This window comes from Trachypithecus francoisi, unplaced genomic scaffold (assembly GCF_009764315.1).
Source record: "Trachypithecus francoisi isolate TF-2019V2 unplaced genomic scaffold, Tfra_2.0 Lachesis_group15, whole genome shotgun sequence".
NCBI classification, from domain to species: Eukaryota; Metazoa; Chordata; class Mammalia; order Primates; family Cercopithecidae; genus Trachypithecus; species Trachypithecus francoisi.
The window spans coordinates 63871066-63888701 of record NW_022681460.1 but is presented as its reverse complement, the minus strand read 5'-3'; the positions used below and the strand labels follow the sequence as shown (position 1 = coordinate 63888701).

Sequence of the window (17636 nt, the reverse complement as noted above, 5' to 3'; positions counted from 1 at the left end):
AACAACTACCTTAGATACTGATGGCAGTCACCCAGGCTGGAGTGCGGTAGTGTGATCTCGGCTCACTGCAACCTCCACCTCCCAGGTTCAAGTGATTCTCCTGCCTCAGTCTCCCAAGTAGCTGAGACTACAGGCATGTGCCACCACGCACAGCTAATTTTTGTATTTTTAGTAGAGATGGGGTTTCACCACTTTGACCAGCATGGTCTCGAATTCCTGACCTCAAGTGAACCACCTGCTTCGGCCTCCCAAAATGCTGGGATTACAGGTGTGAGCCATAGCACCCGGCCCAATAGCTGTTTTGTTCTGCCTGCTGGCAGCTGGTTCATGAACCTTTTTTTTTTTTTTTTTTTTGAGACAGAGTCTCGCTCTGTCGCCCAGGCTGGAGTGCAGTGGCTGGATCTCAGCTCACTGCAAGCTCCGCCTCCCGGGTTCACGCCATTCTCCTGCCTCAGCCTCCCGAGTAGCTGGGACTACAGGCGCCCGCCATGTCGCCCGGCTAGTTTTTTGTATTTTTAGTAGAGACGGGGTTTCACCGTGTTAGCCAGGATGGTCTCGATCTCCTGACCTCGTGATCCGCCCGTCTCGGCCTCCCAAAGTGCTGGGATTACAGGCTTGAGCCACCGCGCCCGGCCGGTTCATGAACCTTTATCTCCCTAGTTTTGACTGTAAACATTTCGGCCCTTTCAGAATGAAACAGAAGTGTTTACAATGGAAACACAGATTTAAGAGTGGAGGGAAAATAATGAGGGGGAAATGGTTGTGTGACACCAGCTTTCTACTCCTATATTAGCAACATGTCTCTGCATTTTCTGATTCCAGGGAGGTTGATGAGTATTTGTTTTTAATGACATGCTTGCTGGCAGGACATGTAATTTCTGTTTGTATTCTGTACTAGTGAAATCATACTAGAATAGCGTTTGTTTTTGGAATTTTTCTTTTCTCTCTAGTATATTTCCAATTATTTTATCCAACTTTTTCAAAAGGAAAGTCGCATCTTTTAAATTGCATTAGAAGTGTTTGCAAAAAGTTCTTTTGTGACTGCCAGGCGCAGTGGCTCACGCCTATAATCACGGCACTTTGGGAGGCTAAGGCAGGCGGATCACCTGAAGTCAGGAGTCTGAAACCAGCCTGGCCAGCATGGTGAAACCTCGTCTGTACTAAAAATACAAAAATTAGCCGAGTGTGGTGGCAGCGCCTGTAATCCCAGCTACTTGGGAGGCTGAGGCAGGAGAATCGCTTGAACCCAGGAGGCGGAGGTTGCAGTGAACTGAGATCGTGCCACTGCACTCCAGTGTGGGCGACAGAGCGAAGACTCTGGCTCAAAAAAAGAAAAAAAAAAAAAAAGAAAGAAATAGTTCATGGAAATACTGTTAAAGAAACTTTTGGATTTAACTATAAACACGTTCATCACAATGTCGGTTTATAATAGGAACAAATAGAAACTTAAAGCATTTTCTTATTTCAGAATACATGCTTTAAAAAATAATGGGAAGAGTATATATATATCTAAAATGTAGACGAAGTTTAAATCGTAGATGTCTGGACTTTTCTTTCTCTTTGAGTATTTGCTTCAAAGTTTAGTATCAGTGTTTAATTTTTCCTTATTGTTTGTTAAGTCTAACGTTGGTCACAAATGTGTATTTTATAAAGGGAAAAGGGAAATCCTTTAGGAACTGTGCTTTGGATCAAAATAATGAGATTCTTGGGTTTTTCGTGAAACCTTCTTCACTATCTGAAATGTTTAGTTCTCAGGGGTAAAACTAAAAGTTTTTGTTTTTAATGCTACCTTGGATACTGATGACAGAAAAAATGAGCCTTGCTGATTATCGAAGCTATTACATAGTGAGTCTGTGTATTAGATAGTGAGTCTGTGTATTAGATAGTGAGTCTGTGGCATCACCACTGAAGCAAAGGCCCTGATTGAGTATCTGAAGAATAAGAGGCCCAGATAACCTATTCAACTATGAATATCCAAAAATCTAGCAATGTTTGAAAAGAAAAAAAGAACTTTAGCTTAACTTAGAGAATAACAAGGTACAAGGACAAAAAAAAACCTCTATGTTACACTCTTGCCCTGACTTGGTTGGGTACCTTAGGCAGTTTTGTCATTGTTGCTGTTGTTTCTGTTTGTTTTTTTAGTGAGTCTGGCTCTGTGACCCAGGCTGGAGTGCAATGGCGCAATCTTGGCTCACTGCAACCTCCACCTCTTGGGTTCAAGCAATTCTCCTGCCTCAGCCTCCCGAGTAGCTAGGACTACAGGCGCCCGCCACTACGCCTGGCTAGTTTTTGTATTTTTAGTAGAGATGGGGTTTCACCATGTTGGCCAGCCTGCTCTCAACCTCCTGACCTCAAATGATCTACCTGCCTCGACCTCCCAAAGTGCTGGCATTACAGGCATGAGCCACTGCGCCTGGCCTAGCTTTTCACTTAACTTTCTGGGATTTGGTTTCAAAATAAAACCAAATAAGTAGTACAATGGAAATTTGTTGACATAGATTTGTAGTATTTCATAAATATGAAAATAAATTGTTTTCAGAGTAATCAGATTATATAAGTGGAATGAATGTATGGATTTTGGGAAGCATTCTATATTTCTACATATTTCTGCATTTCAAGTATTTATTGCTGTGTTCTAAGTCCTGGTGTATGTACTAGTTATAATTTTTTTTTTGGAGGCGGGGACAGAATCTTGCTCTGTTGCCCAGGCTGGAGTGCAGTGGCGTGCAACTTCCGCCTCCCAGGTTCACACCATTCTCCTGCCTCAGCCTCCTGAGTAGCTGGGACTACAGGTGCCCGCTACCACGCCCGGCTAATTTTTTGTATTTTTAGTAGAGATGGGGTTTCACCATGTTAGCCAGGATGGTCTCAATCTCCTGACCTCCTGACCCGCCTGCCTCGGCCTCCCAAAGTGCTGGGATTACAGGCGTGAACCACCATGCCCGGCTCGTTATAATTATTAACCTTCAATCTGTGCTTAAAACATTAAGTATATTTTTGCAGTTGTTAAGATCTTTTTGGTGTCCATTTTAATTGACCTTTTTGTTTAGTACAAAAAATCGATATATGTCCTATGTAGAAAATTAGAAGCTGGGCACAGTGGCTCACACCTGTAATCCTAGCACTTTGGGAGGCTGAAGCGGGTGGATCACCTGAGGCCAGGAGTTTGAGACCAAACATAGTGAAACCCCATCTCTACTAAAAATACAAACATTAGTCAGGTGTGGTGGTACATGCCAGTAGTCCCAGGTACTTGGTGGCTGAAGCAGGAGAATTGTGTGAACCCGGGAGGCAGAGGTTGCAGTGAGCCCAGATCACATCGCTGCAGTCTGGGCGACAGAGTGAGACTCTGTCTAAAAAAAAAATGAAAGAGGCCAGGCGCGGTGGCTCAAGCCTGTATTCCCAGCACTTTGGGAGGCCGAGACGGGCGAATCACGAGGTCAGGAGATCCAGACCATCCTGGCTAACACGGTGAAACCCCGTCTCTACTAAAAAATACAAAAAACCGGCCGGACGCGGTGGCTCAAGCCTGTAATCCCAGCACTTTGGGAGGCCGAGACGGGCGGATCACAAGGTCAGGAGATCGAGACCATCCTGGCTAATATGGTGAAACCCCGTCTCTACTAAAGAATACAAAAAACTAGTCGGGCGACGAGGCGGGCGCCTGTAGTCCCAGCTACTTGGGAGGCGGAGGCAGGAGAATGGCGTGAACCTGGGAGGCGGAGCTTGCAGTGAGCTGAGATCCGGCCACTGCACTCCAGCCTGGGCGACAGAGTGAGACTCCATCTCAGAAAAAAAGAAGAAAAAGAAAGAAAGAAAAAAGAAAATTCAGACAAGCAAAACTAAAATAAATGACATTCGCAGCCCCCAGAGATCATATGTGAAAGATGTGTGTTTATGTGTGTGTGTGTGTGTGTGTGTGTGAGACAGAGAGAAAGGAGAGACAGTTGTTTTTAAGCCAGAATGAGGTAATTGTATATACTGTTTGGTAACCTGCTTTCTGCAGTCAAATCTCTCTACCCTTTTATTTCAATGAAAATTCATCTGATCTAATCCCAAATCTCATACTCGGTATTTCCCAAGAAGACCCAAAAATGTCCTTTAGCTGTTTTTCCCTAACAAATATCCAATTCAGGATCATGCCAGGCACCTCTGGTTATTGTGTTCCTTAAATCTCTTAATTTAACACAATATACCTCCCCCCTACTTCCCCCAATTAAATTACATTGACTTGACTTTTCCCCTCAATGATTTTAAAATTACAAACCCAGAAAAATATAGTAAATACTTATGTACATTTGACCTAATTCACCATTTATGGAAAGCTACATTGTCCGCCCCACCCCCCACCAACCTATTTGAAAGTTACTTGCAGACAATCCTTTTGTGTTTCTGCTGGATTTTCATTTTTCTGTGACATTGACATTTCAGGCCAGGCTAGTTGTTTTGCAGAACGTCCTTCATTGTGGATTTGTCTGGTTGTGTCGTTGTGATTAGATGCCGTTCACCTTTTGGTCAGGATGCCACATAGAGAAATTCTTGGCCTTCTTAGTGCCTCACACCAGGAAGCACAACGACATCTGTCCCGTTACTGAGGATGTTAAATGTGATCACTTGGTTAAGGTGGTGCCTGCAGATTTCTCCATTGTCAAGGTCATTTTTTTGAAATTAATCTGTATGTTGGTACTCTGAATGTGTGTTTCCTGACCCGATGGTTTTAGCAGTTCATGATCCTCGACTGAATGAGTTATTAAAATGGTGTCTGTAAATTATAATTTTCTAAATCTAAAATTCTAACAATAATGACTTGGAGGATCAAAGTGAAAGTTATATCTATATTTATTGACTTTTTTTTTTCGTTAAAGAAGTGCTCCCTTTTCCTCATTTACCTTTTTTAGTATCACTCTTGATTCATGGATTCTTTTTTTATTCAATGTGTTGTAACCCATCAGTGTCATTATTCTCTTTCTTTTTATTTTTCACTTCAGACAAGTAATGTGCCATCGTGGTAACAATGCACACATTGCAATGAACACCCAATCGTCACTCTCGTAAACTACAAAGGATCCATTATTCTTTTCTATGCTTCAAAGTTTGGACATTGGGAGCCCCGTCAAGCCAGTTCTTGTGTCCTTTCGACACCTCCATCAGCTTTTGAGCACAACAAAATATTCTTCATACGTCCTCTGACCCAGCCTGTAATTTCTCCAAAGAGCTCTGCTCCCTTTTGGGGACCTGTTGAGGTCGAACTTAGTTACCACATAGAATGTCCCCTTCTTTAGATTGGTATAGATACTTGTTTGTTCTTTAGCTTGTTCTTGAAACCCTATATTTCCTATTAAGTGGGAAGTTATATCTAAAACTTGATGGAGTCTTCTTTAAAATATGGGTGTGATGTGGGATTTCATCTTACGTTTCTACAGAAGATACAGTATCTGGTTGACTCACTCTTGGGGTACCGTGGCTACTTATGTGGAACTAATTTTTTGATAGTTAAGTTTGTCAACTTTCTCTTTAACAGGCAACAGAAAGAGCCGATAATTCTCTTTGAACCTGAATTTTTCTTTTTTTTTTTTGAGGCGGAGTCTCGCTCTGTCGCCCGGACTGGAGTGTAGTGGCCGGATCTCAGCTCACTGCAAGCTCCGCCTCCTGGGTTTACGCCATTCTCCTGCCTCAGCCTCCCGAGTAGCTGGGACTACAGGCGCCCGCCACCTCACCCGGCTAGTTTTTGTATTTTTAGTAGAGACGGAGTTTCACCGTGTTAGCCAGGATGGTCTCGATCTCCTGACCTCGTGATCTGCCCGTCTCGGCCTCCCAAAGTGCTGGGATTACAGGCTTGAGCCACCGCGCCCGGCCTGAACCTGAATTTTTAAAGGTCACTGGAAAGAAGTAGACATTAATCTATTAAGATTTACAAATCTCTGTAAGATCTCACTTTATCCTTGAATTACCTGGCATTAAAGAAAGTATTAATTGGTCATGTATTAAAAATATTTAATTTTCGCAGGGCACTGTGGCTCACGCCTGTAATCCCAGCACTTTGGGAGGCCAAGGTGGCTGGATCACTTGAAGTCAGGAGCTCGAGACCAGCCTGGTCAACATGGTGAAACCCTGCCTCTACTAAAAATACAAAAATCAGCCAGGCATGGTGAAAGACGCCTGTATCCCAGCTACTCGGGAGGCTGAGGCAGGAGAATCACTTGAACCTGGGGCGGAGGTTGCAGTGAGCCGAGATCACACCACTGCACTCCAGCCTGGGCGACAGAGCGAGATTCTGTCTCAAAAAAAAAAAAAAAATTAATTTTCTTGGGCTGGGTACTGTAGCTCATACCTGTAATCTCAACGCTTTGAGAAGCTGAGGCAGGAGGATCACTCAAGCCCAGCAGTTGGAGACCAGCCTGGACGACATAGTGAGATATCCTCTGTACAGAAAATAAAAAACTTAGCTGGACGTGGTGGCATGTGCCTGTAGTCGTAGCTACTCGGGGACACTGAGGTGGGAGGATTCCTTGAGCCTAGGGGGTTGAGGCTGCAGTGAGCCAAGACCACAGCACTGCACTCCAGCTGGGGCAAGAGAGTGAGGCCCTGTCTGAGAAAAACAATTTTCTCGAATTGTAATCACCTTTTCTCTCCTCCCCACCCCCCCCTTTTGTTAATAGTTGGACAGAGAGACTCTGAAGATGTGAGCGAAAGAGACTCCGATAAGGAGATGGCTACTAAATCAGCGGTTGTTCAAGACATCACAGAAGATGGGCAGGAGGAGACACCTGAAATAATCGAACAGATTCCTTCTTCAGAAAGCAATTTAGAAGAGCTCACACAACCCACTGAGTCCCAGGCTAATGATATTGGATTTAAGAAGGTGTTTAAGTTTGTTGGCTTTAAATTCACTGTGAAAAAGGATAAAACAGAGAAGCCTGACACTGTCCAGCTACTCACTGTGAAAAAAGATGAAGGGGAAGGAGCAGCAGGGGCTGGCGACCACCAGGACCCCAGCCTTGGGGCTGGAGAAGCAGCATCCAAAGAAAGCGAACTCAAACAATCTACAGAGAAACCCGAAGAGACCCTGAAGCACGAGCAAAGCCACGCGGAAATTTCTCCTCCAGCCGAATCTAGCCAAGCAATGGTGGAGGAATGCAAAGAGGAAGGAGAAGAGAAACAAGAAAAAGAACCCAGCAAGTCTGCAGAATCTCCAGCTAGTCCCGTGACCAGTGACACGGGATCGACCTTCAAAAAATTCTTCACTCAAGGTTGGGCTGGCTGGCGAAAAAAGACCAGTTTCAGGAAGCCAAAGGAGGATGAAGTGGAAGCTTCAGAGAAGAAAAAGGAACAAGAGCCAGAAAAAGTTGACACAGAAGAAAACGGAAAGGCAGAGGCCGACTCCGAGAAACTGACCGCCTCCGAGCAAGCCCACCCACAGGAGCCGGCGGAAAGTGCCCACGAGCCCCGGTTATCAGCTGAATATGAGAAAGTCGAGCTGCCCTCGGAGGAGCAAGTCAGTGGCTCGCAGGGACCTTCTGAAGAGAAACCCGCTCCATTGGCGACAGAAGTGTTTGATGAGAAAATAGAAGTCCACCAAGAAGAGGTTGTAGCCGAAGTGCACGTCAGCACCGTGGAGGAGAGAACTGAGCAGAAAATGGAGGTGGAAGAAACAGCAGGGTCTGTGCCAGCTGAAGAATTGGTTGAAATGAATGCAGAACCTCAGGAAGCCGAACCTGCCAAGGAGCTGGTGAAGCTCAAAGAAACGTGTGTTTCCGGAGAGGACCCTACACAGGGAGCTGACCTCAGTCCTGATGAGAAGGTGCTGTCAAAACCCGCCGAAGGCGTTGTGAGTGAGGTGGAAATGCTGTCATCACAGGAGAGAACGAAGGTGCAGGGAAGTCCACTAAAGAAGCTTTTTACCAGCACTGGCTTAAAAAAGCTTTCTGGAAAGAAACAGAAAGGGAAAAGAGGAGGAGGAGATGAGGAATCAGGGGAGCACACTCAGGTTCCAGCCGATTCTCCGGACAGCCACGAGGAGCAAAAAGGCGAGAGCTCTGCCTCCTCCCCAGAGGAGCCCGAGGAGATCACGTGTCTGGAGAAGGGCTTAGCTGAGGTGCAGCAGGATGGGGAAGCTGAAGAAGGAGCTACTTCCGATGGAGAGAAAAAAAGAGAAGGTGTCACTCCCTGGGCATCGTTCAAAAAGATGGTGACGCCCAAGAAGCGTGTTAGACGGCCTTCGGAAAGTGATAAAGAAGATGAGCTGGACAAGGTCAAGAGCGCTACCTTGTCTTCCACCGAGAGCGCAGCCTCTGAAATGCAAGAAGAAATGAAAGGGAGCGTGGAAGAGCCAAAGCCGGAAGAACCGAAGCGCAAGGTGGATACCTCAGTATCTTGGGAAGCTTTAATTTGTGTGGGATCATCCAAGAAAAGAGCAAGGAAAGGCTCCTCTTCTGATGAGGAAGGGGGACCGAAAACAATGGGAGGAGACAACCAGAAAGCCGATGAGGCCGGAAAAGACAAAGAGACGGAAACAGACGGGATCCTTGCTGGTTCCCAAGAACATGATCCAGGGCAGGGAAGTTCCTCCCCTGAGCAAGCTGGAAGCCCTACCGAAGGGGAAGGCGTTTCCACCTGGGAGTCATTTAAAAGGTTAGTCACACCAAGAAAAAAATCGAAGTCCAAGCTGGAAGAGAAGAGCGAAGACTCCATAGCTGGGTCTGGTGTAGAACATTCCACTCCAGATGCTGAACCCGGGAAAGAAGAATCTTGGGTCTCAATCAAGAAGTTTATTCCTGGACGAAGGAAGAAAAGGCCAGATGGAAAACAAGAACAAGCCCCTGTTGAAGACGCAGGGCCAGCAGGGGCCAACGAAGATGACTCTGATGTCCCGGCTGTGGTCCCTCTTTCTGAGTATGATGCTGTAGAAAGGGAGAAAATGGAGGCGCAGCAAGCCCAAAAGAGCGCAGAGCAGCCTGAGCAGAAGGCAGCCGCTGAGGTGTCCAAGGAGCTCAGCGAGAGTAAGGGTCATACAATGGCGGCGGCTGTCGTTGACGGGATAAGGGCAGCTACCATTATTGAAGAAAGGTCTCCTTCTTGGATATCTGCTTCAGTGACGGAACCTCTTGAACAAGGAGAAGCTGAAGCCACACCGTTAACTGGGGAGGTATTGGAAAGAGAAGTAATTGCAGAAGAAGAAATCCCCATGGTTACCGAACCTCTGCCAGAGAACAGAGAGACCCGGGGCGACTCGGTCATTAGCGAGGCTGAATTGACCCCCGAAGCTGTGACAGCTGCAGAAACTGCAGGGCCACTGGGTGCTGAAGAAGGAACCGAAGCATCTGCTGCTGAAGAGACCACAGAAATGGTGTCAGCCGTCTCCCAGTTAACAGACTCCCCAGACACCACGGAGGAGGCCACTCCGGTGCAGGAGGTGGAAGGTGGCGTACCTGACATAGAAGAGCAAGAGAGGAGGACTCAAGAGGTCCTCCTGGCAGTGGCAGAAAAAGTGAAAGAGGAATCCCTGCTGCCTGGCACCAGTGGGTCAGAAGATGCACTTCAGCCTGTGCAGAGAGCAGAGGCAGAAAGACCAGAAGAGGATGCTGAAGCACCAGGTCTGAAGAAAGAGACGGATGTAGTGTTGAAAGTAGATGCTCAGGAGGCAAAAACTGAGCCTTTTACACAAGGGAAGGTGATGGGGCAGACCACCCCAGAAAGCTTTGAAAAAGCTCCTCAAGTCACAGAGAGCACAGAGTCCAGTGAGCTTGTAACCACTTGTCAAGCCGAAACCTTAGCTGGGGTAAAATCACAGGAGATGGTGATGGAACAGGCTATCCCCCCTGACTCAGCGGAAGCCCCTACAGACAGTGAGACCGATGGAAGCACCCCCGTAGCAGACTTTGACATGCCAGGCACAACCCAGAAATACAAGACTGTGGAAATCCATGAGGAAAATGAGGTCGCATCTGGTACCCAGTCAGGGGGCACAGAAGCAGAGGCAGTTCCTGCACAGAAAGAGGGGCCTCCAGCACCTTCCAGTTTTGTGTTCCAGGAAGAAACTAAAGAACAATCAAAGATGGAAGACACTCTACAGCATACAGATAAAGGGGTGTCGGTGGAAACTCTACCCATTCTGTCAAAAACTGAGGGGACTCAAGAGGCTGGCCAGTTTGCTGATGAGAAAACCGAAGACGTACCATTTGTCGAAGGACTTGAGGGGTCTGTAGACACAGCCATAACAGTCAGTCAGGAAAAGGTCACTGAAGTTGCCCTTAAAGCTGAAGGGACAGAAGAAGCTGAATGTAAAAAGGATGATGCCCTTGAACTGCAGAGTCACGCTCAGTCCGCTCCATCCCCCGTGGAGAAAGAGATGGTAATTCAAGTCGAAAGGGAGAAAACGGAAGCAGAGTCAACCCATGTGAATGAAGAGAAACTTGAGCACGAAACAGCTGTTACTGTATCTGAAGAGGTCAGTAAGCAACTCCTCCAGACAGTGAATGTGCCCATCATAGATGGGGCAAAGGAAGTCAGCAGTTTGGAAGGAAGCCCTCCTCCCTGCCGAGGTCAAGAGGAGGCAGCATGCGCCAAAATTCAAGTTCAGAGCTCTGAGGCATCATTCACTCTAACAGCTGCTGCAGAGGAGGAAAAGGTCTTAGGAGAAACTGTCAACATTTTAGAAACAGGTGAAATGTTGGAGCCTACAGGTGCACATTTAGTTCTGGAAGAAAAATGCTCTGAAAAAAATGAAGATTTTGCCGCTCATCCAGGGGAAGATGCTGTGCCCACAGGGCCCAAGTGTCAGGCAAAATTGACACCAGTGATAGTATCTGCCACTACTGAAAAAGGCTTAAGTTCTGACCTGGAAGGAGAGAAAACCACATCACTGGAGTGGAAGTCAGATGAAGCCGATGAGCAGGTTGCTTGTCAGGAGGTCAAAGTGAGTGTAGCAATTGAGGAGGATTTAGAGCCTGAAAATGGGATTTTGGAACTTGAGACCAAAAGCAGTAAACTTGTCCAAAACATCATTCAGACAGCCGTTGACCAGTTTGTACGTACAGAAGAAACAGCCACCGAAATGTTGATGTCTGAGTTACAGACACAAGCTCACGTGATAAAAGCTGACAACCAGGACGCTGGGCAGGAAACAGAGAAAGAAGGAGAGGAACCTCAGGCCTCTGCACAGGAGGAAACACAAATTTTTTCAGCCAAAGAGGAGTCAGAGTCAACCGCAGTGGGACAAGCATATTCTGATATTTCCAAAGATATGAGTGAAGCCTCAGAGAAGACCATGACTGTTGAGGTAGAAGGTTCCACTGTAAATGATCAGCAGCTGGAAGAGGTCGTCCTCCCATCTGAGGAAGAGGGAGATGGAGCTGGAGCAAAGTCAATGCCAGAAGATGATGGTCATGCCTTGTTAGTGGAAAGAATAGGGAAGTCACTAGTTGAACCAAAAGATGAAAAAGGTGATGATGTCGATGACCCTGAAAACCAGAACTCAGCCCTGGTTGATACTGATGCCTCAGAAGGCTTAACCAAAGAGTCCCCAGATACAAATGGACCAAAACAAAAAGAGAAGGAAGATGCCCAGGAAGTAGAATTTCAGGAAGGAAAAGTGCACAGTGAATCAGATAAAGCGATCACAACCCAAGCACAGGAGGAGTTACAGAAACAAGAGAGAGAATCTGCAAAGTCAGAACTTACAGAATCTTAAAACATCATGCAGGTAAGCTTCCTTTTCTTCTAAGATAAGTTTTCTCTTTTATGCCAATAGATGGCAAATTTGTTATATAAGGAATCGGGAGCAAATAATTATGCCTTCATGTAGAACCTTCAGTTGAGGAAAATAACTATCAACTAGATTCAAAGATATAGGATAGTTTCATGGTTTTTGGTCATTGAAATGCCATTTAGTCTTATCAATATTATGAAAAGAATGGCCTCGTTTTAAAACCCTAATGTGACTGCTTTAGAAGAAAGTAAAAGGGCACGTGTGTGTGCCCATGTGCGTGTTTGACCCAAAGGCATGAGAAATACATTGTGTTCACTCAACTAACTTGTTGAATTTTTAAAAAAATAACTAATGCCCCAATAACTGGGCGTGGTGGCTCATGCCTGTAATCCCAGCACTTTGGGAGGCCGAGGCGGGTGGATCACCTGAGGTCAGGAGTTCGAGACCAGCCTGGCCAACATGGTGAAAACTCATCTCTACTAAAAATATAAAAATTAGCTGGGCGTGGTGGCTGGCGCCTGTAATCCCAGCTACTTGGGAGGCTGAGGCAGGAGGATTGCTTGAACTTGGGAGGCAGAGGTTGTGATGAGCCGAGATAGGACCACTGCACTCCAGCCTGGGCAACAGAGTGAGACCCCATCTAAAAACAAAAACAAAAACAAAAAAACTAGTGCCCCAAGATGGGTTAATATTAAACTGCCAAAAAAATGGATTTTTTCCCCTAGTGGTGGTAACAAGTATTTTAAAAAATTTTCCGGTGCATATAATGACCAACCCTCACTGTGTTCGTTACTTGTAGCCACTAGTTTTGTGGCAGTGTAACATAATATAATACTCTCCCCAGCTTTGTTTTTTGTTGTTGTTTTTGTTGTTTTGTATTGTTTTGTTTTATTTTGGAGACAGAGCCTCACTCTGTCACCCAGGCTGGAGTGCAGTGGCGTGATCTCGGCTCACTGCAAGCCCCGCCTCCTCTTCACGCCATTCTCCTGCTTCAGCCTCCGGAGTACCTGGGACTACAGGCGCCCGCCACCACACCCGGCTAATTTTTTTGTATTTTTAGTAGAGACAGGTTTTCACCATGTTAGCCAGGAGGTCTCAATCTCCTGACCTCGTGATCCGCCCGCCTCGGCCTCCCAAAGTGCTGGGATTACAGGCATGAGCCACCGCGCCGGGCCCTATCTTTGTTTTGTTTTTTGAGAGAGCCTTGCTGTGTCACCCAGGCTGGAATGCAGTGGTGCAATCACGAAATGCTGCAGCCTTGACCTCCTGTGCTAAAGCAAATCACCTGCCTCTGCCTCTGTCTCCTGAGTAGCTGCTAGGACCACAGGTGCATGCCACTACTCCCAGCTAATTGTTAATTTTTTTGTAGAGACAGGGATCTTGCTATGTTGCCCAGGCTGGTCTCAAACTCCTGGCCTCAAGAAATCCTTCTGCCTCCGCCTCCCAAAGTGCTAGGATTACAGTCGTGAGTCACTGTGCCCAACCCATCTTCGTTTTGTTTTTTGTTTTGTTTTTGAGACAGAGTCTCACTCTGTCGCCCGGGCCGGAGTGCAGTGGCGCAGTCTCGGCTCACTGCAACCTCAGTCTCCCAGGTTCAAGCAATCCTCCTGCCTCAGTCTCCCGAGTAGGTGGGATTACAGACACGCGCCACCATGCCCAACTTATTTTTGTATTTTTAGTAGAGATGAGCTTCCCTCAGGATGGTCTCGAACTCCTGACCTCAAGTGATCTGCCCGCCTCAGCCTTCCAAAGTGCTGGGATTACAGGCATGAGTCACCACACCCAGCCCTATCTTTGTTTATTGTTTGTTTGTTTGTTTTTGTATTTTAGTAGGGATGGGGTTTCACCATGTTGGCCAGGATGGTCTCAATCTCTTCACCTCATGATCCACCCACCTCGCCTCCCAAAGTGCTGGGATTACAGGCATGAGCCACCGCGCCTGGCCCCATCTTTGTTTCTTTAATGTAGTTAAACTATGGTATTATTAGGTCACTTTGACAACTATCCTGTTGTTAATAAATGAGAGAGAAAAAGGAGATTTTATTCACGCTGATTCTCCTCCTCCTACAGTTAAACTCATTTTCTATTTGGAAGACCAGAATGTGAAGACAAGTAGTAGAAGAAAATGAATGCTGCTGCTGAGACTGAAGACCAGTATTTCAGAACTTTGAGAATTGGAGAGCAGACACATCAACTGATGTCATTTCTAGAGAGCCCCTGACAATCCTGAGGCTTCATCAGGAGCTAGAGCCATTTAACATTTTCCTCTTCCCAAGGCCAGCCTACTATTTTCCCTTGATAACCATATAAATTCTGATTTACGGTCCTAAATTCTTAACCTGGAACTGGAGTTGGCAATACCTAGTTCTACTTCTCAAACTGGAGTATCATTCTTTATGTATTTATATGTATGTTTTAAGTAATCCTCCTCCTGTATCTATTGTATATTTTTTTCTTAATGTTTAAGGAAATGTGCAGGATACTACATGCTTTTTGTATCACACAGTATATGACGGGGCATGTGCCATAGTGCAGCCTTGGGGAGCTTTAAGCCTCAGTTATAACCCGCGAAAAACAGAGCTTCCTAGAAGTAACATTCCTGATCAAGGTACAATTCTTTAAAATTCACTAATGATTGAGGTCCATATTTAGTGACACTCTGAAATTGGTCACTTTCCTATTACGCACGGTGTGCTAAAACTAAAAAGCATTTTGAAACATACAGAATGTTCTATTGCCATTGGGAACTTTTTCTTTCTAACCCAGTGGAGGTTAGAAAGAAGTTATATTCTGGTAGCAAATTAACTTTACATCCTTTTTCCTACTTGTTATGGTTGTTTGGACCGATAAGTATACTTAATCCTGAGGCAAAGTAGTGAAATGTTTTATATGTTATGAAGAAAAGAATTGTTGTAAGTTTTTGATTCTGCTCTTATATGCTGGACTGCATTCACACACAGCATGAAATAAGTCAGGTTCTTTACAAATGGTATTTTGATAGATACTGGATTGTGTTTGTGCCATATTTGTGCCATTCTTTTAAGAACAATGTTGCAACACATTGATTTGGATAAGTTGTGATTTGACGACTGATTTAAATAAAATATTTGCTTCACTTAGATTTGCTGGTTTTATTAGATACCAGGAAGCCTGGGATGTGTACCAAATTAGAATGATGAAGATAATGATTGATAAGCTAGAACTTTCTGATGTAGTCATTACATGAAACCCCTTTTCACTGGTTTGAGTTGTGTGTTCAGAGGAAGCAATGGCAGAGATGCTTTTCCTGAAATAAACCAGTAGCTTAGTAGCTTTTCAGATTGACATTCTTGCTACAATTCTACCATCTGGTAGTTCCTGAAAATGTCAAATTTTTTGTGTTAATATTTTTGGTTTCAAACAATAACAAATGTCTCTAGAAAGAAATTTTAAGAAGGCTTAATAGGAAAAATGCCTTTCCTGAAATAATCTTGGAAAATTTTTTAAACGTCAAGATGATGAGTCATGCTCATACATTAAGGGTTTGTTTTTTGTTTGTTTGTTTGTTTGTTTTTGAGACGGAGTTTCGCTTTTGTTGCCCAGGCTGGAGTGCAATGCACAATCTCAGCTCACCGCAACCTCCACTTCCCGGGTTCCAGTGATTCTCCTGCCTCAGCCTGCATTAAGGGTTTTGTCAGACAATTTGTCACACAAAGAACAGTGTCACTTATCTACTCTTGACATGTAGAACTGGCCTGGCATATAGCTTTCTAGATTTTACTCAAACTTGGTACTGCAGTTTGAGAATTTGAATTTTGACTGCCGATTAGCTGGAAAGCCTAGTTTTAATGGAAAGAAAGTTTGCTTTTAAAACTGAAAGTAGTTTCTTTTATGCTAACAAATCTAACTTCATACGTAATTGGCCATATTAGTAAAACACCTCATGATAGCAGTGTATAGTCTTGTTTGTAGTTGGAAGTCATCTTTTAGGAGTTATTCTCATATATAACAGCTACCCATGCATCATTATTAAAATCCCCAAATTCAAAGAACCTCTGAGATATATATAGCCTCCTGGAGATATATATATATATATACATTTTTTGGGAGGGGGGCAACTGAGATTTAAATTCAAGTGCTGGTGTCTAGTTCTGAACATCAACTAAAGAGTTTTGGAAATGACAGCAATTTATAACAAATTCATACTGCCTTCCTCTCTGGCAGGAAGACATTCTGTGCTGTTTTGAACAGATGAAAGATTTGTGTAGTTTGTGGGAAATTGATGTTTTTGTTTAAATTCCACCCGTGTTTGTCTTTTCCTACCACCTGTGGCCAGGTGCTCGCTAGCTGTCACAGTTGAGATTCCATGAGTAGCTGCTTCATGACTGCTTTTTGTACTATCTGGATGTGCCCAGAGTTACTTCTGTACAAGCTCTATATCTATGTCCATTGAGAACATTATTTTAACAAGAGGAACACCAACAGTAGCATGAAATACAATACTGTTTTATAATTCTAAAGCTGCTGTTAATTTATGAAGTACATAATCTAATGTAAACTGCAGAAGTCAGAGCAAGTGCCTACATTTTGTTATTTTTGGCATTACTACAGAGCCATGTACAATAGAAAGCAATGCAAGACTTGTAAACTCTCGCCACTTCTTGTAATATCAAATGTTCCCCCTCAGGTTATTTTGCTTGTGGTACCCATGAGTTGCCTCTCTCTGTACATAGATAAATTGTTCCAATATTTTCCTTTGATGTTTGGAACTACAGATAATCAACGGCTGGAAATATTAGTTTTCAACATAAGCTTCCAGCTTAGCAATTACCTCTAGTCCAAGACAATATTTGATTCCTAGTTCTGTTTGGGGCAAATTTTCATTTATCTAAATAAAATGCAATCTAATTAAATGCCATGGATTTTCTTTCTGTAATTTCACTGTGACTCAGTTTTGATTGCTTTTCTCTTATCTGTTGTGATATTCATCATACATTTAAGCTCTGCTTTGAACTACTTAGCACCCTTTGTTCATAGAGCATCGTGAGAGTTTGGAATGAATGTATCTAGGATAGGCGGGAATCCACAAAGATCTCTATTCATGATCAAAGGTCCTGGGCTCCTTTAATTAGAATCTCATTAATCTTCTAGCTGACCTCTGACTCCCCAATATAAAGTTCTATGTCCAGTTTTGGGATAGTCACACAAACCTTCTCTGAAATGCCAACCAATAACCAGAACCAGAGTTAGAACCTCTTTCTCCAACTCTCTAAGAAAGGAAATGGATGCAGTTCAGGGATTCCCAGATAGTAGTAGAGCTTGGAACCCGAACACAAAATCAGTGACATATAAATTCAAATCTACATGACTATTTCTTTTTTTCTTTAACTTTTAAACATTTATTTTTATTTTGATTTCATACTTTGCAGAAATGGAGTCTGGCTCTGTCACCCAGGCTGGAATGCAGTGATGCCATCAGAGCTCAGTGTAACCTTGAACTCCTGGACTCAAGGGATCCTCCCATCTCCTGAGTAGCTGGGACTACAGGCATGTGCCACCATGAGATGGGTCCTTGTCATGTTGCCCAGGCTGGTCTCAAGCTCCTGACCTAAAACAGTCCTCCTGTCTTGGCCCCTCAAAGTGTATTCTATTTTTTTATTTTGAAATCCTAGTAGGCCGGGCGCGGTGGCTCAAGCCTGTAATCCCAGCACTTTGGGAGGCCGAGACGGGCGGATCACAAGGTCAGGAGATCGAGACCATCCTGGCAAACACAGTGAAACCCCGTCTCTACTAAAAATACAAAAAAAAACTAGCCGAGCGAGGTGGCGGGCGCCTGTAGTCCCAGCTACTCGGGAGGCTGAGGCAGGAGAATGGCGGGAACCCGGGAGGCGGAGGTTGCAGTGAGCTGAGATCCGGCCACTGCACTCCAGCCTAGGCGACAGGAAGACTC

The 17636-nt window shown here is 44.7% G+C and overlaps 1 protein-coding gene and 1 pseudogene across 4 annotated transcripts in view; one reads left to right on the top strand and one right to left on the bottom strand.

Annotated features, from left to right (window-relative positions):
• The window catches only part of AKAP12 (A-kinase anchoring protein 12), a 124052-nt gene extending 107448 nt beyond the window's left edge, over positions 1-16604 (top strand). For all 4 annotated transcript variants that reach the window (XM_033235060.1, XM_033235062.1, XM_033235061.1 and 1 more), the window contains 2 exons: positions 6660-11701; positions 13778-16604. In XM_033235060.1, the coding sequence (XP_033090951.1) occupies positions 6660-11689 (5030 nt within the window). In that variant the 3' untranslated portion in view covers positions 11690-11701; positions 13778-16604. The remainder of the gene's footprint in view (positions 1-6659; positions 11702-13777) is intronic.
• On the bottom strand, positions 4983-5067 carry LOC117098198 (annotated as a pseudogene).
• Positions 16605-17636: the final 1032 nt, after the last annotated feature.